The sequence below is a fragment of the Aphelocoma coerulescens genome, unplaced genomic scaffold (genome assembly GCF_041296385.1).
Source record: "Aphelocoma coerulescens isolate FSJ_1873_10779 unplaced genomic scaffold, UR_Acoe_1.0 HiC_scaffold_180, whole genome shotgun sequence".
Taxonomy (NCBI): Eukaryota; Metazoa; Chordata; class Aves; order Passeriformes; family Corvidae; genus Aphelocoma; species Aphelocoma coerulescens.
Window position 1 is genome coordinate 232,853 of NW_027183528.1, and position 22,396 is coordinate 255,248.

Here is a 22,396-nt window from a genome sequence, read left to right on the forward strand (position 1 = left end):
AATTTGGGGGGGGGGTCCCCAACACCCCCTGGGCCCCCCCAGCCCCACAGAGGAGAAGGGGGGGGTTCGGGGTGAGGATTGGGGGGTCCCCCCCCCCCCGTTTTCTCCGGGCTATCGTGACATGTCGTGGGTGCTGCCGAGAGCTTTGCGTCGTTCCCGAGGCTCTGCGAGTTTATTTTTGGGGGCTGGGGGGGGTTTTGGGGGGGTTTTGGGGAATTTGGGGGGTGCCGGGGGCAGAACCGGGGGGAAATTGGGGAGGGGCAGATTTGGGGTCAGGTTTTGGGGGGGTCACGCGGTTTGGGGGGCTCGGAGTGGGGGGGGGGGGGTCACACGATTTTGGGGGGGTAGGGAGGGGTCAGATTTGAGGGGGGGAGGGGGTGTCAGAGTTTGGGGGGGCTCAGAGTTTGGGGGGCTCAGAGTTGGGGGGTGTCAGTTTGGGGGGGGTGTCAGAGTTTGGGGGGGCTCAGAGTTGGGCTTAAATTTCTGGGGGGGGTGTGGGGGTCACAATTTGGGGTGCTCAGATTTGGGGAGGGGGGGGGTCTCGTCTTTGGGGGACTCACATGATTTTTGGGGGGGGGGGTCTCAAACCCTCCCCCCCCCTCCTTTTGGAGCCCCAAAACACCTCCAGGACCCTCCCGTCTCCCCTTGGGGACCCCCCAAACCCCTCCCGAGACCCCCAAACCCCCGGGGGGCGTGGCCTCGCCTTAATATATGCAAGCCCCGCCCCCCGCGCCGCTTCCCAAGGCGCCGTGGGGGCGTGGCCAAGGCGTGGGGGCGTGGCTTAGTGGGGCGTGGCTTCCTGCGAGGGGGCGTGGCCACACCGCGGCGTCGCCTAGCAACGCGGCGCGGCGCGGGTCCTCCCCCCCGGTAGGCGGCGCTACCCGTCGTGCCCCGCGCGGCGCCGCCCCCCAGCGGAGGGAGCGGAGAAGCCGCGGTAAAATGGCGGCGGGGCCCGGGCGGGGGGTCGGGGGGATCGGGGCGGTTTTGAGGGGTCCTGAGGGGGTCCGGGACGTCGAAGGGGGTCCTGAGGGGGAGGTCGGGGTGGGGAGAGGGGAGAAGGGGAGGTCTGGGGTGGTTTGGGGCGGGAACGGCGGGATTTTGGGGGGGGGGGGAGGGGGCGGGGGGAGAAAGGGGAGGGGGCGTGAGGGGAGGGGAGGGCTGAGGGGATTTGGGGAAGATTGAGGGGATTTGGGGCCAGGAAGGGGGGGGTTGGGGTGGCAGCGGGGGATTTGGGGTGCGGGGGTTTGGGGTTTGGGGTTGGGGAAGGGGAGTTGGGGTTTGGGGTAAGAAAGGGGGGATTTGGGGTTTGGGAAAGGATTTGGGGTAAGAAAGGGGGGATTTGGGGTTTGGGAAAGGATTTGGGGTAAGAAAGGGGGGATTTGGGGTTTGGGAAAGGATTTGGGGTTTGGGAAGGGATTTGGGGTAAGAAAGGGGGGATTTGGGGTTTGGGAAAGGATTTGGGGTTTGGGAAGGGATTTGGGGTAAGAAAGGGGGGATTTGGGGTTTGGGAAGGGATTTGGGGTGCGGAGAGGGGTGTTCGGGGTTGGGGAAGGGGAGTTGGGGTTTGGGGTAAGAAAGGGGGGATTTGGGGTAAGAAAGGGGGGATTTGGGGTTTGAGAAGGGATTTGGGGTGCGGAGAGAGGGTGTTTGGGGTTGGGGAAGGGGAGTTGGGGTTTGGGGTAAGAAAGGTGGGATTTGGGGTAAGAAAAGGGGGATTTGGGGTTTGGGAAGGGATTTGGGGTAAGAAAGGGGGGATTTGGGGTGCGGAGATTTGGGGTTTGGGGTTGGGGGAAGGGGAGTTGGGGTTTGGGGTAAGAAAGGGGATTTGGGGTAAGAAAAGGGGGATTTGGGTTTGGGAAGGGATTTGGGGTAAGAAAGGGGGGATTTGGGGTGCGGGGATTTGGGGTTTGGGGTTTGGGAAGGGGAGTTGGGATTTGGGGTAAGAAAGGGGATTTGGGGTAAGAAAGAGGGGATTTGGGGTGCGGAGAGAGGGGGTTTGGGGTGGGATCGGGAAGGGATTTGGGGTACAAAAGGGAGGATTTGGGAGTCGAGGCGAGGAACGAAGGATTTTGGGGTACAGGGAAAGGGTTTGGGGTGAAAAATCCGGCACTTTTGGGGATACAGAGATGGGATTTGGGGTCAGAATGGAGGAATTTGGGTCGGAGGAGGAGATCTGGGATGCGGGGAGAGGAATTTTGGGGGTGAAAGGGGAATTTGGGGTGGGAATGGGGGGATTTGGGGGTGAAGGAGCAGGATGAGGGGTGGGACCTCGGGGATTTGGGGTAAAAGGATCCTTTGGGGTGGGAGTTTGGGAAGAAAGGAAGGATTTGGGGAAGAAAAAACAAGAATTTGGGGCACAAGGAGGGGATTTGGGGGGAGAAACGGAGTTTGGGGTACAAGTGGGGACTCCGAGGTGCAATTTGGGGCAGAATCGGGGGGGATTTGGGGGTTTAGGACAGGGAGGGGAATTTTGGGCAGGAATTGGGGGGGGGGGAGGAGGATTTGGGTGGAAAAAAGGGCTCCTGGTGCAAAAAAAAAAAACAAAAAAAAGGAGAAGCGCCAAAATTTGGATTGAGGAGGAAATTGGGGTGGGAAAAGGGGGGTTTGGGGGGTCCCTAATTCCCCCCTTCCCCACCCCCCCCCAGGCCGTCGCCGTCCCATGGAGGAGGAGGAGAAGCCCCCCCGGGGGGGGGAGGACCCGGCAGGGCCGGGCGAGGACGGGGGGGGGCCTGGGGGGGCCCCCCCGGAACCTGAGGGGTCCCTGCGGCCCAGCCAGGGGCTACTGGTGAGACTGGGAGCGGCTGGGACCCCCCGAGGGGGTTTGGGGGGGATTTTGGGGGGCTGGGACCACCTGGGGGGGGGATTTGGGGGGGCTGGGACCTCCCATAAGGAGGTTTGGGGGGGATTTTGGGGGGCTGGGACCCTCCCTGAGGGGGTTTTGGGGGGCTGAGACCACCTGGGGGGGGATTTGGGGGGGCTGGAATCCCCCCTGAGGGGGTTTTGGGGGGGATTTTGGGGGGCTGGACCCCCCCTGAGGGGGTTTGGGGGGAATTTTGGGGGGCTGGGACCACCTGGGGGGGATTTGGGGGGGCTGGGACCCTCCCTGAGGGGGTTTTGGGGGGCTGAGACCACCTGGGGGGGATTTGGGGGGCCTGGGATCCCCCAGAGGAGGTTTTGGGGGGGTTTGGGTGTTGGGACCTCCCTGAGAGGGTTTTGGGTGAGTTTTTGGGGGGATTTTGGAGGCCTGGGACCACCTGGGGGCGATTTGGGGTGGGTTTTGGGGGGCTGGGACCACCTGGGGAGGGATTTGGGGGGGTTTTGGGGGGCTGGGACCTTCCTGAGAGAGTTTTGGGGGTGTTGGGACCTCCCTGAGGGAGTTTTGGGGGGGCTGAGACCATCTGGGGGGGGACTGGGGGGGCTGGGACCCCCCTGAGGGGGTTTTGGGGTGTTGGGACCCCCCCCCGAGGGGGTTTTGGGGGGGCTGAGACCACCTGGGGGGGGTTTTGGGGGTGTTGGGACCCCCCCCAAGGGGGGATTTTGGGGGGCGGATTTGGGGATCGGGACCCTCGTGACGGATTTTGGGGGTGTCCCCCCCCCCCCCCCCCCCAGAAGGCCCTGCAGCGCCTGGTGAGCGGCGCCTTCGTCTGGGGACAAGGTGAGGGGGGGCAGGGGCACCTGGGGGGGCAGGGGCACCTGATGCCACCTGGGGGGGGTCCTGGTGCCACCTGGGGGGGTCCCTGTGGCACCTGGGGGGGTCCCTGTGGCACCTGATGCCACCTGGGGGGGTCCTGATACCACTTGAGGGCATCCTGGTGCCACCTGGGGGGGTCCCTGTGGCACCTGATGTTACCTGGGGGGGTCCTGATGCCCCCTGAGGGGGTCCTGGTGTCACCTGAGGGGTCCCTGTGGCACCTGGGGGGGGGGGGCAGTGGCACCTGAGGGGTCCCTGTGGCACCTGGGGGGGGGGGGCAGTGGCACCTGAGGGGTCCCTGTGGCACCTGAGGGGTCCCTGTGGCACCTGGGGGGGTCCCTGTGGCACCTGATGCCACCTGGGGGGGTCCTGATACCACTTGAGGGCATCCTGGTGCCACCTGGGGGGGTCCTGGTGTCACCTGAGGGGTCCCTGTGGCACCTGGGGGGGGGGGCAGTGGCACCTGAGGGGTCCCTGTGGCACCTGGGGGGGGGGGCAGTGGCACCTGAGGGGTCCCTGTGGCACCTGGGGGGGTCCCTGTGGCACCTGGGGGGGTCCCTGTGGCACCTGATGCCACCTGGGGGGGTCCTGATACCACTTGAGGGCATCCTGGTGCCACCTGGGGGGGTCCCTGTGGCACCTGAGGGGTCCCTGTGGCACCTGGGGGGGGGGGGCAGTGGCACCTGAGGGGTCCCTGTGGCACCTGAGGGGTCCCTGTGGCACCTGGGGGGGGTCCCTGTGGCACCTGAGGGGTCCCTGTGGCACCTGGGGGGGTCCCTGTGGCACCTGGGGGGGGGGCAGTGGCACCTGAGGGGTCCCTGTGGCACCTGGGGGGGTCCCTGTGGCACCTGGGGGGGTCCCTGTGGCACCTGATGCCACCTGGGGGGGTCCTGATACCACTTGAGGGCATCCTGGTGCCACCTGGGAGGGTCCCTGTGGCACCTGAGGGGTCCCTGTGGCACCTGGGGGGGTCCTGATGCCACCTGGGAGGGTCCCTGTGGCACCTGAGGGGGGGGCAGTGGCACCTGGGGGGTCCCTGTGGCACCTGATGCCACCTGAGGGGGGTCCTGATGGCACCTGGGAGGGGTTCCTGTGGCACCTGGGGGGGTCCCTGTGGCACCTGAGGGGTCCCTGTGGCACCTGGGGGGGGGGGTAGTGGCACCTGGGGGGTCCCTGTGGCACCTGAGGGGGTCCCTGTGGCACCTGATGTTACCTGGGGGGGTCCTGATGCCCCCTGAGGGGGTCCTGATGCCACCTCAGGGGTCCCTGTGGCACCTGGGGGGGTCCCTGTGGCACCTGAGGGGGGGGGCAGTGGCACCTGAGGGGTCCCTGTGGCACCTGAGGGGGGTCCCTGTGGCACCTGAGGGGTCCCTGTGGCACCTGGGGGGGGGTCCCTGTGGCACCTGGGGGAGTCCCTGTGGCACCTGGGGGGGGTCCCTGTGGCACCTGGGGGAGTCCCTGTGTCACTTGATGCCACCTGAGGGGGTCCCTGTGCCACCTGGTGCCACCTGGGTGGTCCTGGTGCCACCTGGGGGGGTCCTGATGCCACCTGGGGGTCCCTGTGCCACCTGGGGGGGTCTTGGTGCCCCTGGGGGGGGTCCTGGTGCCACCTGGGGGGGTCCCGATGCCACCTGGGGGGTCCTGGTGCCACCTGGGGGGGTCCTGATGCCACCTGGGGGGGTTCTGATGCCACCTGGGGGTCCCTGTGCCACCTGGGGGGGTCTTGGTGCCCCTGGGGGGGGGTCCTGGTGCCACCTGGGGGGTCCCGATGCCACCTGGGGGGGTCCTGATGCCACCTGGGGGGGTCCCTGTGCCACCTGGGGGGTCCCTGTGCCACCTGGGGGGGTCCTGATGCCCCCTGGGGGGTCCTGATGCCACCTGGGAGGGTCCTGATGCCACCTGGGGGGGTCCCTGTGCCACCTGGGGGGTCCCTGTGCCACCTGGGGGGGTCCTGATGCCCCCTGGGGGGTCCTGATGCCACCTGGGAGGGTCCCTGTAGCACCTGGGGAGGTCTTGGTGCCACCTGGGGGGGTCCTGATGCCCCCTGGGGGGTCCTGATGCCCCCTGGGGGGTCCCTGTGCCCCCAGGGGTCCCTGGGTGCCACCTGGGGGGGTCCTGATGCCACCTGGGGGGTCCTGATGCCCCCTGGGGGTCCCTGTGCCCCCGGGGGTCCCTGGGTGTGACCCCTCCCCTCTGGTGTCCCCCCAGACCCCCCCCGGAAGCCCCCCCGGCAGCGCTGGTGTTGGGGACCCCGGCCCGAGGGCGGCCCGGTGAGTGACCAGTTCAGCCCAGTTCCGCCCAGTTCGGCCCAGTTCTGACCAGTTCTGCCCAGTTCCGCCCAGTTCAGCCCAGTTCAGCCCAGTTCCGCCCAGTTCAGCCCAGTTCAGCCCAGTTCAGCCCAGTTCAGCCCAGTTCCTCCCAGTTCCGCCCAGTTCCGCCCAGTTTGGCCCTGTTCAGCCCAGTTTGGCCCTGTTGTTTTCCCAGTTCCGCCTGGTTCGGCCCAGTTCGGCCCAGTTTGGCCCTGTTGCTTTCCCAGTTCCGCCCAGTTCCGCCCATTTCCGCCCAGTTCCGCCCAGTTCTGCCCAGTTCCGCCCAGTTCGGCCCAGTTCAGCCCAGTTCTGACCAGTTCAGCCCAGTTCCGCCCAGTTCCGCCCAGTTCTGACCAGTTCCGCCCAGTTCGGCCCAGTTCAGCCCAGTTCAGCCCAGTTTGGCCCTGTTGCTTTCCCAGTTCCGCCCAGTTCAGCCGTGTTGCTTTCCCAGTTCAGCCCAGTTCGGCCCAGTTTGGTCCTGTTGCTTTCCCAGTTAGGCCCAGTTCGGCCCTGTTGCTTTCCCAGTTCACCTACCAGTGCGTCTCAGTCCATCCCAGTCCCTCCCAGTTTCTCCCAGTCGATCCCAGTATCGCCCCTGCACATCCTGGGATAGCCCAAGGCCGTCCTGGTTACTCCCAGTATATCCCAGTTCCTTGTCCAGTCTCTCCCAGTCCATCCCAGTCCATCCCAGTTTATCCCAGTTCTTTCTCCAGTCCATCCCAGTCCCTCCCAGTCCCTCCCAGTCCATCCCAGTTCCTTTTCCAGTCTCTCCCAGTGTGTCTCAGTTCCCTTCTTAGTCCTTCCCAGTATATCCCAGCTCCTCCCAGTAACTCCCAGTCCAACCCAGCCCATCCCAGTCCCTCCCAGTATATCCCAGTTTACTTCCTAGTCTTTCCCAGTCCCTCCCAGTCCATCCCAGTAGATCCCAGTTTGCTTCCCAGTCCTTCCCAGTTCTTCCTAGTAGATCCCAGTTTGCTTCCCAGTCCCTCCCAGTCCCTCCCAGTCCATCCCAGTCCCTCCCAGTCGATCCCAGTTTGCTTCCCCGCCCATCCCAGTCCCTCCCCACCCCCCCGCCCCCCCTGACCCAAATCCGGGGGTTTTTCCCCCAAAATCTCCCCTCAGGTCTGGGAAGCCGCGGGGGGGCCGGGGGGGGCCCTGGAGCAGCTGCAGCTGAGCGGGTGAGGGGGGACCCCAAAAATGGGGAGGGGGGACCCCAAAAATGGGGAGGGAGGACCCCAAACTGGGGAGGGGGGACCCCAAAATGGGGGGGGGGACCCCAAAAATGGGGAGGGGGGACCCCGAAATGGGGAGGGGGGACCCCAAAATGGGGAGGAGGACCCCGAAATGGGGAGGGGGGACCCCAAAAATGGGGAGGGGGACCCCGAAATAGGGAGGGGGACCCCAAACTGGGGAGGGGGACCCCAAAAATGGGGAGGGGGGACCCCGAAATGGGGAGGGGGACCCCAAAAATGGGGAGGGGGGACCTCGAAATAGGGAGGGGGACCCCGAAATGGGGAGGGGGGACCCCAAAAATGGGGAGGGGGAACCCTAAAATGGGGAGGGGGGACCCCGAAATGGGGAGGGGGACCCCAAAATGGGGAGGGGGACCCCGAAAGGGGGAGGGGAGACCCCAAAATGGGGAGGGGGGACCCCAAAAATGGGGAGGGGGGACCCCAAAACCGGGGAGGGGGGACAGAATTGGGCGGGAAACCCCAAATCTGGGCTTCCTTGGGGAGGGGGGAACCCCAAAATTTGGGATTTTTGGGGGGGGTCACCCCCAATTCCAGGCTCCTTTTGGGGTGGGAGGGGAACCCCGAACCCTTCGGGCCCTTTTGGGATGGACACCCCCAAATTTGGGGTATTTTTGGGGGGGTTCCCCCCAAACCCCGGGGGTCCCTTTTGGGTGTTTCCCCTCCCCCCCTCTTTTTTTTGGGGCCGCCGAGGAGCATTTTTGGGGTCTGGGGGTGCCCTTTTTTTGGGGTGCCCTTTTTTTTGGGGTGCCCTTCTTTGGGTTCCCTTTTTTTAGGGTTCCCTTCTTTTTGGGGTTCATTTTTTGGGGTGCCCTTCTTTTTGGGGTTCATTTTTTTTGGGGTTCATTTTTTGGGGTGCCCTTCTTTTTGGGGTTCATTTTTTTGGGGGTTCATTTTTTGGGGGTTCATTTTTTTGGGGGTCCCCTTTTTGGTTTTTTTTTTGGGGGGTTCCCTTCTTTTTGGGGTTCCCGTTTTTTGGGGTTCCATTTTTGGGGGTTTTTTTTGGGGGTTCATTTTTTTGGAGTTCCCTTATTTTGGGGTTCCCTTCTTTTTGGGGTTCATTTTTTGGGGTTCCCTTGTTTTTGGGGTTCATTTTTTTGGGGGTGCCCTTTTTTGGGGTTCGTTTTTTTTTTGGGGTTCCATTTTTGGGGTTTTTTTTTAGGGGTTCCCTTCTTTTTGGGGTTCCCGTTTTTTTTGGGGTTCCATTTTTGGGGGTTTTTTTGGGGTTCATTTTTTGGGGGGTTCTCTTTTTGGGGTTCATTTTTTTGGGCTTCCCTTCTTTTTGGGGTTCATTTATTTGGGGTTCATTTTTTTGGGCTTCCCTTCTTTTTGGGGTTCATTTATTTGGGGTTCATTTTTTTGGGCTTCCCTTCTTTTTGGGGTTCATTTATTTGGGGTTCATTTTTTTGGGGTTCCCTTGTTTTTGGGGTTCATTTATTTGGGGTTTCCTTTTTTTGGGGGTGCCCTTCTTTTTGGGGTGCTATTTCTTTGGGGGTGCCGTTTTTTTGGGGTGCCCTGACCCCTCTCCCCACCCCACAGCGGGGAGGGGTCCCCCGAGGAGGAGGAGCTGGAGTTGGTGGCCGAGGTCCGCCTGGGCGACCTGGGGGGGCTCGCGGCCACCTCGGGGCTCCTGCGCAGGGAGAGGCCCTGGAGGGCACCCAAAGGAGGTGGGGGGCGAGCGGGGGGGGCCGGGGGGCAACCAGGGGGGGTTGGGGGGCAAATGCGGGATTTTGGGGGGGAAATGGGGGGAAAAATGGGGGATTTGGGGGGGGATTTGGGGGGGAAGTGGGGGATTTTGGGGGGGATTTGGGGGAGAAATGGGGGATTTTGGGGGCGGGAAATGGGGGATTTTGGGGGGAAATGGGGGATTTTGGGGGGAAAATGGGGGATTTTGGGGGGGATTTGGGGGAAAATGGGGGATTTGGGGGGGGGTTGGGGGGGGAAATGGGGGATTTTTGGGGGGGATTTGGGGGGGAAAAATGGATTTTGGGGGGGAAAAATGGGGATTTTGGGGGATTTGGGGGGGGAAATGGATTTTGGGGGGATTGGGGGGGGAAATGGGGGATTTTGGGGGGAAAATGGGGGATTTTGGGGGGGGAAAAATGGGGGATTTTGGGGGGATTTGGAGGGGGAAATGGATTTTGGGGGGATTTGGGGGGAAATGGGGGATTTTGGGGGGGTTGGGGGGATGAAATGGGGGATTTTTGGGGGGAATTTGGGGGAAATGGGGGATTTTGGGGGGGGTTGGGGGAGAAATGGGGGATTTTTGGGGGATTTGGGGGGGAATGGGGATTTTGGGGGGGGGTTGGGGGGGAAATGGGGGATTTTGGGGGGATTTGGGGGGGAAATGGGGGATCTTGGGGCAGAAATGGGGGGTTTGGGGAGGGGTTTGGCCTGAAAATGGGAATTTCCCGGGGGGGGAAATGGGGGGATCTCTGTAGGATTTTTTGGGGGGGGGTGGGGGGGTCTCTCTCTCACCTCCTGACCCCCCCCCCCTTTTCTTTCCACCCCCCCCCTCCTCTCCCAGGCCACCTCCCCGGCACCTCCTCCCGCCGCTGGCGCGTTCCCGGGGGTCCCCCGTCCCCCCCGGGCCCCCCCGCCGGGACCCCCCCCCGCGCCCCCCCCTCCCTCACCGGACCCGCCGGGCCCCTCCCCCCCACGCCGGGCCGGCCCCGGCGCCCCCGGGGACCCCGCGCTGCCGCTCCGGGGGGGCCGGGGGGACCCCAACAGCAGCAACGACCCCCCCAAGCCCCGGCGGCACCGCGGGACGAGCCCGGCCGCACGCACCCCCCGGAAAAAGCCGATTCTTCCTCTTCCTCCTCTTCCTCTTCCTCCTCTTCTTCCTCCCGCTCTTCCTCCTCGTCCGCCTCCTCTTCCTCGGGCCCCCCGCCCGCTTCCGCCCGGCCCCCGCTCGCCCTCCCTGGATATTTATGATCCTTTCCACCCCACCGACGAGGAGAACCCGGGCGGCGGCGGCGGCGCGGCGGCGGGGGGAGGGGGCGGCGGCGGCGGGGGGGCCCCCCCGGATTTCGGCTACGGCGGCGCTCCTCTTCCTCGCCCGGCAAAGAGGCCGAAGGGCGGCAGGACCAGAAGTACGACCCCTTCGACCCCACGGGCTCCAACCCCAGCTCGTCTCGGAGCAGCCCCAGCCCCGAGGAGGAGGAGGAGGAGGAAGAAGAGGAGGAGGAGGAGGAGGAGGAGGAGGAGGAAGAAGAGGAGGAAGAGGAGGAGGAGGAGGAGGAGAGCCGCCGGCGCTGCCCGACGTTTCCCACAGCATCAGCCGCATCTCGGAGACCTTGGCCGGCATCTACGACGACAACAGCCTGAGCCAGGATTTCGAGAAGGAGCCGGAGCCGGGACCCCCTAAAACGCCCCCGAACCCGCCCGGGGCCGACTCGACGCTGCGGAGGAGGAGGAAGAGGAGGAGGAGGAGGAGGAGGAGGAGGAGGAGCGGGAGGAAGGCTCTTCCCCCCGGGACGGGGCGCTGGCGGAGCCGCGGCGCCGCGTCTTCGTGGTGGATCTGGGGGGCAAAGGCCGCGCCGAGAGCGAGGCGCACCCCAAATTCGACGGGAAGCTCTCGCTGGAAGTGGTGACCGCCGGCAACCCCAAAGCGCCCCAAATCGCCGGGGTGCCGCCCCAATCCCGCGGCGCCGGGGCCGCGGCACCCCGAAAACCTCCCGGCACCGCGGGCGCCGCGAGTGGGGCACGCCCGGGGACTCGGAGATCGAGGAGGGCGAGATCGTGCAGCCCGAGGAGGAGCGCTTCAGCCCCCTGCGCATCTTCCGCGCCTCGGCGGGCGCCGGCACCCCCGGCAGCGCCCGCAGCCGCGCCCCGGAGCCCCGAGCCCCGCGGCTGCCCGAGGGCGGCGACGATTTCCTTTCGCTGCACGCCGACTCGGACGAGGAAGCCGATTTCGGGGCCGAATCCCAACCGACCCGCGCTGGAAAAGCGGCGGCTCCGACCTGCGGCGGAAAATCCTGACCCAGCGCCGGCTCCGTGCGCCGCCCTCGCCGCGTTCGCCTTCCGCCGCGTCCCGCAAGAAATCCAAGCGCTCCCGGGAGCGCGGCGGCTCGGGAAGCGCCTGGGGCAGCGCCAAGAAGCCTCCGGAGCCGGCGCCCAAGTCCAAGGAGCGGCACCGGCGCCGCGGCTCCCGGTCGCGCTCCCGCCGGCGCTCGTGGTCGCGGCGCTCGCGCGTCGCGGGAGAAGCGGCGCGGCCGCCGCTCGGGCAGCTCCGGGCGCTCCCGGCACAAGGAGAAGCACCGCGGCGACAAGAAGAAGAAGAAGCAGCGCTCGCGGTCGCGGGAGCGGCGCGGCTCCCGGCGGGACGCGGAGCCCAAGGCGGAGAAAGGCGATTCGGGCTCGGGGCGGCGCCGGGAGCTGCGGGCGGTGGTGCCGCCGTCCGTGCAGGAGCTCAACGATTCCGACCTGTTCGCCATCAAAAGGACCATCACCGTGAGCCGCCGCGCCGCCACGCCCGAGCCCAAGCGGGAGGTGCTCTACGACTCCGAGGGGCTGAGCTTCGAGGGCTTCTCGGACCGCGAGCACGCCGAGTTCCCGGCGCGCAAGGCGGAGGCGCGGCCGCCGCCGCCGCCGCCCGACAAGAAGGACAAGGAGCGGAAGCGCGGCCGCACCGAGGAGCGGCCCCCGGGCCGGGAGAAGTACAAGAAGAAGTTCAAGGAATACCCCGAGCCTGCCGCGCCCGATGCGGGCAAAAGCAAGGAGAAGCAGCGGGAGAAGGCGGCGCGGAAAGGGAAAACGGGCGGGGGGCACAAGGAGGCCGAGGGGGCTCCGCCGAAGCCCGCCCGCGTCCCGCAAGGTGAAGCTGCAGTCCAAGGTGTCCGTTGTTGATCCGCGAGGGCGTCAGCTCCACCACGACCCCCGGCAAGGAGGGCGGCGGCGGCGGCGGCGGCGCCGGGCCGGGCGGCGGCGGGGCCGGGCCGGGCAGGTGGCGGCGGCCCCGGCAGCGGCATCGCCGTCAAGTTCGCCCGCGACGCCGAGAGCCGCGCCCCGTTCCTCAAGGCCGAGGAGAAGGCGGGACAAAGGCGGCCCCAAAGCCGAGGGGCCGGCCCGCGATGGGGGGGCCAAACCCCGCAAGCTGAAGCCCCCCAAGGCCAAGGGAGGGGTGAAGAAGGTGAAGGTCAAAGCCAAGGGCGAGGCCCGCAAGAAGAGGAAGACCAAGACCAAGGGCGCCTTGAAGAAGTCCAAAGCCGACAGCTGCAGCCAAGGCGCCGGGACCCCCCCTCTGCGCCTGCCCCCCAAACCCGAGCCGGCCTGGTCGGGCTCCGAGAAATCCGGGGGGGGCCACCCCCAAACCTCCCAGCCCTCCCCCTACCCCGGCCGCCCCCAAAGCCCCCCCCGGCGGGCCGCGGCCCCCGCGGCTCCCCCCGAGCGCGAGCTGACCCCGGACTCGCAGACGGTGGACAGCAGCTGCAAGACCCCCGACGTGTCCTTCCTGCCCGAGGAGGGCGCCGGGGCTGCCCCGCAGGGAGCGGGCACCGAGGGCGGCGGCGGCGGCGGCGGCGATGCCCCCCCGGGGGACCCCGAGGCCGACAGCCGCTCCGAGGGGAAGGAGGAGCCGGCGAGACCCCCGGGTGCCCCCCCGGCGGCGGCGGCGGCGGCGGCGGCGGGGGGGGCTGGAGCCTGCAGGGAGGGGTGGACTGTGCCACCAGCGGCGTGCTGGCACGTAGGTGGCTTTTTTTTTGGGGGGGGGGGGGGGGTGGTGGTTTGGGGGGGAAGGTTTTGGGGTGTTCTTTTGGGGGGGGGGTGGGGTAATGGGTGTGGGGGTTTTTGGTTGGTTTTTTTTTTTGCCCCCCACCCCTTTGTTGCCTTCTGGCAGTGACGGCGTTGCTGTTCAAGATGGAAGAAGCCAACTTGGCCAGCAGGGCTAAGGCGCAGGAGCTGATCCAGGCCACCAACCAGGTGGGGACAGCGGGAGCCCTAAAGGGACAGGGAGAGCCCAAAAAGGGGGGGTGGGGACCCCAAAAAGGGGGGTGGGGACAGCGGGAGCCCTAAAGGGACAGGGAGAGCCCAAAAAGGGGGGGTGGGGACCCCAAAAAGGGGGGGTGGGGACTGCGGGAGCCCTAAAGGGACAGGGAGAGCCCAAAAAGGGGGGGGTGGGGACCCCAAAAAGGGGGGTGGGGACCCTTAAAGGGAACAGGGAGACCCCAAAGAGGAGGTGGGGACCCCAGGAGGGGACAGCAGGACCCCCCCCCCGAGCTGGGAGACCCCAAAAAGGGGGGTGAGGACCCTTAAAGGAACAGGGAGACCCCAAAAAGGGAGGTGGGGACCCCAAAAAGGGGGGGTGGGGACAGTGGGAGTCCTAAAGGGACAGGGAGAGCCCAAAAAGGGGGGTGGGGACCCCAAAAAAGGGGGGCGAGGACCCCAAAAAGGGGGCTGGGGACCCCAGGAGGGGGCAGCGGGAGCCCTAAAGGGACAGGAGAGCCCAAAAAGGGGGGTGTGGACCCCAAAAAGGGGGGGGTGGGGACCTCAGAAATGGGGGTGGGGACAGCGGGAGCCCTAAAGGGACAGAGAGACCCCAAAAAGGGGGGTGGGGACCCCAGGAAGGGGACAGCGGGACCCCCCCCCCACGAGCTGGGAGACCCCAAAAAGGGGGGTGGGGACCCTTAAAGGGACAGAGAGACCCCAAAAAGGGGGGTGGGGACCCCCCAGGATGTCCCCTATGGGGGAGGGGGACAAGGGGCACCCCCAAGCAGGACCAGACCCCCCCAGAGAGGGGGTGGGGACAGGGTTCCCCCCCCCCATGGGTGCCCCCCCCACCCCTGTGACCCCCCCCCAATTTCCCGGCAGATCCTGAGCCACACGAAGGCGGCCCCTCCCCCCCTGGGCCCCTCCCAGCCCCCCCCGGGCCCCCCCGGCCCCCCCCACCTGCCCCCCCCGTACCTGCTGCCCCTCGGGGGGGGCCCCCCCGCACCCCCCACCCCCACCCTGCCCGGGTTGGGGGTCCCGGGGGCTGCGGGGGGGCCCGGGGGTGGGGCGGGGGGGGCCCCCCCTGTACGGAGGAGGCGCGGCCGGAGGTGACCGGAGGGACGGCGAGGGCAGAGGGGACAGCGACAAGGTCAGTGGGGCATGGGGGGCACAGGGGGGCACAGGGGGCATTGGGGGGCAGAGGGGACAGCGACAAGGTCAGCGGGGCACGGGGGGCACAGGGGGGGCATTGGGGGCACGGGGGGCATTGGGGGGCACAGGGGGCATTGGGGGGCACAGGGGGCAGAGGGAACAGCGACAAGGTCAGCGGGGGGTGGGCATGGGGGGCACGGGGGGCATTGGGGGGCAGAGGGGGCATTGGGGGGCACAGGGGGCATTGGGGGGCACAGGGGGGCACAGGGGCAGAGGGGACAGCGACAAGGTCAGCAGGGGGTGGGCATGGGGGGCACGGGGGGCATTGGGGGGCAGAGGGGGCATTGAGGGGCAGAGGGGACAGCGACAAGGTCAGTGGGGCACGGGGTGCATTGGGGGGCATGGGGGGCATTGGGGGGCAGAGGGGGCATTGGGGGGCACGGGGGGCATTGGGGGGCACAGGGGGCAGAGGGGACAGCGACAAGGTCAGTGGGGGGTGGGCACGGGGGGGGCATGGGGGGCACAGGGGGCATTGGGGGGCATTGGGGGGGCAGAGGGGACAGCGACAAGGTCAGTGGGGCACGGGGGGCACAGGGGGGGCATTGGAGGGCACAGGGGCGTTGGGGGGCACGGGGGGCATTGGGGGGCATTGGGGGGCAGAGGGGACAGCGACAAGGTCAGCGGGGGGTGGGCATGGGGGGGGCATGGGGGGCATTGGGGGGCATTGGGGGGCATTGGGGGGCAGAGGGGACAGCGACAAGGTCAGTGGGGCACGGGGGGGCACAGGGGGGGCATTGGGGGGCACAGGGGGCGTTGGGGGGCAGAGGGGACAGTGACAAGGTCAGTGGGCACGGGGGGCATTGGGGGGGCACAGGGGGGCACAGAGGGCATTGGGGGGCACAGGGGGCAGAGGAGGGCACAGAGGGCATTGGGGGGCACGGGGGGCATTGGGGGGCACGGGGGGGCACAGGAGGCAGAGGGGACAGCGACAAGGTCAGTGGGGGGTGGGCATGGGGGGCATTGGGGGGCAGAGGGGGACACGGGGGGCATTGGGGGGCATGGGGGGCACGGGGGGCACGGGGGGCATTGGGGGGCATTGGGGACAGCGACAAGGTCAGCGGGGGGTGGGCACAGGGGGGCCTTGGGGGCATTGGGGGGCACAGGGGGCATTGGGGGGCACAGAGGGCATTGGGGGGTGTTGGGGGGCACAGGGGGGCATTGGGGGGCAGAGGGGACAGTGACAAGGTGAGCGGGGGATGGGCACGGGGGGCACGGGGGGGCATTGGGGGGCATTGGGGGTCACGGGGGGCAGAGGGGACAGCGACAAGGTCAGCGGGGGATGGGCACGGGGGGCATTGGGTCAGCCCAGGTCGGTTCTGATGACCACGAGGGTTTTGGGGCCACCCCGAGGTGACCGCGGCCATGGTGGCGTGGGAGTCACCTCACGCTGGTTCTGAGGGTCCTGAGGGTGTCGGGGTCACCCCAAGTTGGTCTGGTGACCACGAGGGCCTCAGGGTCACCCCAAATTGGTTCTGATGACCACGAGGGTGTTGGGGTCACCTCAGGTTGGTTTTGATGACCACGAGGGTCTTGAGGTCACCCCAAGGTGACTGTGGCCATCAGGGTGTTGAGGTGGCCCCAAATCGGTTCTGATGACCTTGAGGGTGTTGGGGTCACCCCAAATTGGTTCTGATGACCATGAGGGCCTTGGGGTCACTGTGTGATGGTTCTGGTGACCATCAGGGTGTTGAGGTCACCCCAAATTGGTTCTGATGACCACAGGGGCATTGGGGTCACTCTGTGATGGTTCTGGTGACCACGAGGATCTTGAGATCACCCCGAGATTGGTTCTGATGACCATCAGGGCATTGGGGTCACTCCAAGGTGACCGTGGCCATCAGGGCCTTGAGGTCACCCCAAGTCAGTTCTGATGACCACGAGGGTGTTGGGGTCACTGTGGGATGGTTCTGATGACCATGAGGGTCTTGAGGTCATCCCAAGGTGACCCTGGCCATCAGGGCCTTGGGGTCACCCCAAATCAGTTCTGGTGACCACGAGGGTCTTGAGGTCACCCCAAATCGGTTCTGGTGGCCACGAGGGTGGTTGGGGTCACTCTGTGATGGTTCTGGTGACCATCAGGGTGTTGGGGTCACCCCAAGGTGACCGTGGCCATCAGGGCCTTGGGGTCACCTCAGGTTGTTTTGATGACCACGAGGGTGTTGGGGTCACTCTGTGATGGTTCTGATGACCACGAGAATCTTGAGGTCACCCCAAATTGGTTCTGGTGGCCACAAGGCCTCAGGGTCACCCCAAGTTGGTTCTGATGACCACAGGGGTGTTGGGGTCACTCTGTGATGGTTCTGGTGACCACGAGGGTCTTGAGGTCACCCCAAGGTGACCGTGGCCGTCAGGGTGTTGAGGTCGCCCCAGATTGGTTCTGATGACCATCAGGGTGTTGAGGTCACCCTGTGATGGTTCTGGTGACCATCAGGGTGTTGGGGTCACCTCAGGTTGGTTTTGATGACCACAAGGGTGTTGGGGTCACCCCAAATCGGTTCTGATGACCATCAGGGTGTTGGGGTCACGTCAGGTTGGTTTTGATGACCATGAGGGTGTTGGGGTCACCCCAGGTTGGTTCTGATGACCACAAGGGTGTTGGGGTCACCCCAAATTGGTTCTGATGACCATCAGGGTGTTGGGGTCACTCTGTGATGGTTCTGGTGACCATCAGGGTGTTGGGGTCACCCCAGGTTGGGTGGGCGGTGGCACCATCAGCGTTGGGTTCCCCCCACATCACCGATGTCCATCGTCCCACGTTGTCACCGCCGGTCGCTTTCGGGGACCCCGAGTGACCCCAAGTGACCCCGAGTGGCCCCGAGTGGCCCCGAGTGACCACGAGTGGCCCCGAGTGACCACAAGTGACCACGAGTGACCACGAGTGACCACAAGTGGCCGTGTCCGCAGTACCTGAAGAAGCTGCACACGCAGGAGCGGGCGGTCGAGGAGGTCAAGTTGGCATCAAACCCTTCTACCAGCGCAAGGACATCACCAAGGACGAGTACAAGGACATCCTGCGCAAGGCCGTGCACAAGGTACCCCAAATCGGGGGGAAACGGCCCCAAATCGGGGGGAAACGGCCAAAAATCAGAGGGAAATGGCCCCAAATCGGGGGGAAATGGCCCAAAATGGGGGAGAATGGCCCCAAATTGGGGGGAAATGGCCAAAAATCGGGGGGAAATGGCCAAAAATCAGAGGGAAATGGCCCCAAATTGGGGGGAAATGGCCCAAAATGGGGGAGAATGGCCCCAAATCGGGGGGAAACGGCCCCAAATCGGGGGGAAACGGCCCCAAATCGGGGGGAAATGGCCCCAAATCGGGGGGAAACGGCCCCAAATCGGGGGGAAACAGCCCCAAATCGGAGGAAAATGGCCCCAAATAGGGGGGAAACGGCCCCAAATCGGGGGGAAAATGGCCCCAAATTGGAGGAAAATGGCCCCAAATCGGGGGGAAATGGCCAAAAATCGGGGGGAGAATGGCCCCAAATCGGAGGAAAATGGCCCCAAATCGGGGGGAATGGCCAAAAATCGGGGGGAAATGGCCCCAAATTGGAGGGACATGGCCCAAAATTGGGGGTGTTCCCAAAATCGGGGGTTTAAAGTCACAGGGAACCAAAATTGCGGGAAAATACCCAAAATTGGGGGGTTTGAAGTCATGGTGACCCCAAAATCGGGGAAAAACCCCCAAAATTGGCAGGAAATACCCCAAAATTGGGGGGAAATCTCCAAAATCGGGGGGAAATCTCCAAAATTTGGAGTGTCTCCAAAATCCGGGGGTTTGAAGTCACAGGGAAGCAAAATTTGGGGGAAAATACCCAAAATCGGGGAGGTTTAAAGTGGTAGTGACCGAAATTGGTGGAAAATACCCCAAAATTGGGGGGTCCTAAAGTCCCAGTGACCCAAAATTGGGGGAAGGGGCCCTAAAATTGGAGGGGGGGGAGGGGGGGTCCCCAAATTGGGGAGGGGTCTAAAATCAGGGGGAACAAAACTGGGGGGGGAGGGGAGGAGGAGGGGGAGGGGGGGGGGAGTTTTTCCTGGGTGGAATTTGGGGTGGGGGACCTCCAAAAATTCCTTAAAAAATTGCCCCCAAAAAATCCAAAAACTCACCCAACAAATTGAAAGAAGTCCCCAAAAAATCTACCAAAAAATCCTCCAAAAATCCCTAAAATTTTTATAAATCCTTAAAAAAAATTCAAAAATCCCCCAAAAATACCCAAAAAATCCAAAAAAATCCCCAAAAATCCCCAAAAAATCCCCCAAAAAATCCCCCAAAAAATCCCAAAATATCCCCTAAAAAAATCCAAAAAAATCCCCAAAAAATCCCCCAAAACCCCCCAACCCCCCCCCCCCAAATCCCCAAAAAATCCAAAAAAATTCCCAAAAAATCCTTTATAAAAACCCTTTCAAACCCGCCCAATTTCGCCCTTTTTCTCCCCAGATCTGCCACAGCCGCAGCGGGGAGATCAAATCCCCAAAAAAACCAAACAAAAACCCCAAAACCCCCCAAAATCCCCTAAAAAATCAAAAAAAAATCCCAAAAAATCCCCTAAAAAATCCCTAAATATTTCAAAAAAATCCCCAAAAATTTCCAAAAAAAAATCCCAAAAAATGCCCCAAAAATCCCCCAAAAAATCTCAAAAAATCCCAAAAAATCTCGAAAAAAATCCCCTGAAAAATCTCAAAAATCCCCAAAAAATCCCCAAAAATCCCCAAAATTCCCCAAAAAATCCCAAAAAATCCCCAAAAAAATCCCAAAAAAATCCCCAAAAACCCAAATAAAACCCCAAAAAATCCCCTAAAAAACCCCAAAAAAATTCGAAAAAAAACCCAAAAATCCCCTAAAAAACCCCAAAAAATTCGAAAAAAATCCCAAAAAATCCAAAAAAATCCCCAAAAATTCCTTTAGAAAACCCCTTCGATCCCGGCCCCGATTTCTGCGTTTTCCCCCCAGATCTGCCACAGCCGCAGCGGGAGATCAAATGCCCCAAAAAAACCAAACAAAACCCCCAAAACCCCCCCAAAATCCCCGAAAAAAATCCCTAAAAATTTCAAAAAAATCCCCCAAAAATGTCCAAAAAATTCCCCAAAAAATCCCCCAAAAATGTCCAAAAAATTCCCCAAAAAATCCCAAAAAATCCCCAAAAAAATCCCCCAAAAAATCTCAAAAAATCCCCAAAAAATCCCCTAAAAAATCTCAAAAAATCCCCCAAAAAATCCCCTAAAAATCTCAAAAAATCCCCAAAAAATCCCCAAAAAATCTCAAAAAATCCCAAAAAATCTCAAAAAAATCCCCTAAAAAATCCCAAAAAATTTCAAAAAAATCCCCTAAAAATCCAAAAAATCCCCCCAAAAATCCAAAAAAAATCCCCAAAAAATCCAAAAACATCCCAAAAAAAATCCAAAAAAATCCTCAAAAAATCTCAAAAAATCCCAAAAAATCTGGAAAAAAATCCTCTGAAAAATCCCAAAAATCCCCAAAAAAATCCCCAAAAAACCCCAAAAATTCCCCAAAAAAATCCCTAAAAATCCCAAAAAATCCCCAAAAAACCCAAATAAAACCCAAAAAAATCCCCTAAAAAACCCCAAAAAATTTCGAAAAAAACCCCAAAAAATCTCCAAAAAAATCCCAAAAAAATCCCCAAAAAATCCCCAAAATTCCTTTTATAAAACCCCTTTCTATCCCGGCCCCGATTTCTGCGTTTTTCCCCCCAGATCTGCCACAGCCGCAGCGGGGAGATCAAATGCCCCAAAAAACCTAAAAATACCCCAAAAAATCCCCCAAAATCCCCTAAAAAATAAAAAAAAAATCCCAAAAAATCCCCTAAAAAATCCCTAAAAATTCAAAAAAATATCCAAAAATTCCCAAAAAATCCCAAAAATGCCCCAAAATCCCCCAAAAAATCTCAAAAAATCTCCTTTAAAAATCCAAAAAAATCCTCAAAAAATCTCAAAAAATCCCAAAAAATTTCAAAAAAATCCCCTGAAAAATCACAAAAAAATCCCCAAAAAATCCTCAAAAAATCCCCAAAAATCCCAAAGAATCCCCCTAAAAATCCCAAAAAATCCCCCAAAATCCCCAAAAAAATCCCCAAAAAACCCAAATAAAACCCCAAAAAATCCCCTAAAAAACCCCAAAAAATCTCGAAAAAAATCCCAAAAAATACAAAAAAATCCCCAAAAATCCCCCAAAATTCCTTTTAGAAAACCCCTTTCGATCCCGGCCCCGATTTCTGCGTTTTTCCCCCCAGATCTGCCACAGCCGCAGCGGGGAGATCAAATGCCCCAAAAAACCTAAAAATACCCCAAAAAACCCCCCCAAATCCCCTAAAAAAATCCCTAACAATTTCAAAAAAATCCCCAAAAATGTCCAAAAAATTCCCCAAAAAATCCCCCAAAAATGTCCAAAAAATTCCCACAAAAATCCCCAAAAAATGCCCCAAAAATCCCCCAAAAAATCCCAAAAAATCTCAAAAAATCCCCAAAAAATCCCCAAAAAATCTCAAAAAATTCCAAAAAATCTCAAAAAAAATCCACTAAAAAATCCCAAAAAATTTCAAAAAAATCCCCTAAAAATCCCAAAAAATCCCCAAAAATCCAAAAAAAAAATCCCCAAAAAATCCAAAAACATCCCAAAAAATCCAAAAAATCCTCAAAAAATCTCAAAAAATCCCAAAAATCTGGAAAAAATCCTCTGAAAAATCCCAAAAAATCCCCCAAAAAATCCCCAAAAAACCCCAAAAATTCCCCAAAAAAATCCCTAAAAATCCAAAAAATCCCCAAAAAACCCAATAAAACCCCAAAAAATTTCGAAAAAAACCCAAAAAAATCCCCTAAAAAACCCCAAAAAATTTCGAAAAAAATCCCAAAAAATCCAAAAAAATCCCCAAAATTCCTTTAGAAAACCCCTTTCGATCCCGGCCCCGATTTCTGCGTTTTTCCCCCCAGATCTGCCACAGCCGCAGTGGGGAGATCAAATGCCCCAAAAAAACCAAACAAAAACCCCAAAACCCCCCAAAATCCCCGAAAAAATCCCTAAAAATTCAAAAAATCCCCCAAAAATGTCCAAAAAATTCCCCAAAAAATCCCCCAAAAATGTCCAAAAAATTCCCCAAAAAATCCCAAAAAATCCCCAAAAAATCCCCCAAAAAATCTCAAAAAATCCCAAAAAATCCCCTAAAAATCTCAAAAATCCCCAAAAATCTCCTAAAAATCTCAAAAAATCCCCAAAAAATCCCCAAAAAATCTCAAAAAATCCCAAAAAATCTCAAAAAAATCCCCTAAAAAATCCCAAAAAATTTCAAAAAAAATCCCCTAAAAATCCCAAAAAATCCCCAAAAAATCCAAAAAAATCCCCAAAAAATCCAAAAACATCCCAAAAAAATCCAAAAAAATCCTCAAAAAATCTCAAAAAATCCCAAAAATCTGGAAAAAAATCCTCTGAAAAATCCCAAAAAATCCCCAAAAAAATCCGCAAAAACCCCCAAAAATTCCCCAAAAAAATCCTAAAAATCCCAAAAAATCCCCAAAAACCCAAATTAAACCCAAAAAATTTCGAAAAAAACCCCAAAAAATCCAAAAAAATCCCCAAAAAATCCCCAAAAAATCCCAAAAAATCCCCCAAAATTCCTTTTAGAAAACCCCTTTCTATCCCGGCCCCGATTTCTGCGTTTTTTCCCCCAGATCTGCCACAGCCGCAGCGGGGAGATCAAATGCCCCAAAAAAACCAAACAAAAACCCCAAAACCCCCCAAAATCCCCGAAAAAAATCCCTAAAAATTTCAAAAAAATCCCCCAAAAATGTCCAAAAAATTCCCCAAAAAATCCCAAAAAATGCCCCAAAAATCCCCCAAAAAATCTCAAAAAATCCCCAAAAAATCTCAAAAAATTCCAAAAAATCTCAAAAAAATCCCCTAAAAAATCAAAAAAAATTTCAAAACAATCCCCTAAAAATCCAAAAAATCCCCCAAAAAATCCAAAAAAAAATCCCCAAAAAATCCAAAAACATCCCAAAAAA

General features: G+C 60.2%; 1 protein-coding gene across 1 annotated transcript in view; it reads left to right on the top strand.

Annotated features, from left to right (window-relative positions):
- Window positions 1-836: 836 nt before the first annotated feature.
- Window positions 837-22,396, top strand: part of SCAF1 (SR-related CTD associated factor 1) — a 64,185-nt gene continuing 42,625 nt past the window's right edge. Inside the window, 27 exon segments of the mRNA XM_068998831.1 lie at window positions 837-934; window positions 2,646-2,785; window positions 3,610-3,655; window positions 5,900-5,961; window positions 7,123-7,178; window positions 8,790-8,917; window positions 9,778-9,857; window positions 9,860-9,901; window positions 9,903-10,154; window positions 10,156-10,284; window positions 10,287-10,494; window positions 10,497-10,652; window positions 10,655-10,906; window positions 10,909-11,181; window positions 11,184-11,443; window positions 11,445-12,046; window positions 12,048-12,093; window positions 12,095-12,140; window positions 12,196-12,284; window positions 12,286-12,873; window positions 12,876-12,933; window positions 13,087-13,169; window positions 14,058-14,135; window positions 14,137-14,238; window positions 14,285-14,325; window positions 17,292-17,419; window positions 18,822-18,852. Coding sequence (XP_068854932.1) covers window positions 2,660-2,785; window positions 3,610-3,655; window positions 5,900-5,961; window positions 7,123-7,178; window positions 8,790-8,917; window positions 9,778-9,857; window positions 9,860-9,901; window positions 9,903-10,154; window positions 10,156-10,284; window positions 10,287-10,494; window positions 10,497-10,652; window positions 10,655-10,906; window positions 10,909-11,181; window positions 11,184-11,443; window positions 11,445-12,046; window positions 12,048-12,093; window positions 12,095-12,140; window positions 12,196-12,284; window positions 12,286-12,873; window positions 12,876-12,933; window positions 13,087-13,169; window positions 14,058-14,135; window positions 14,137-14,238; window positions 14,285-14,325; window positions 17,292-17,419; window positions 18,822-18,852 — 3,962 coding nt within the window. The 5' untranslated portion in view covers window positions 837-934; window positions 2,646-2,659.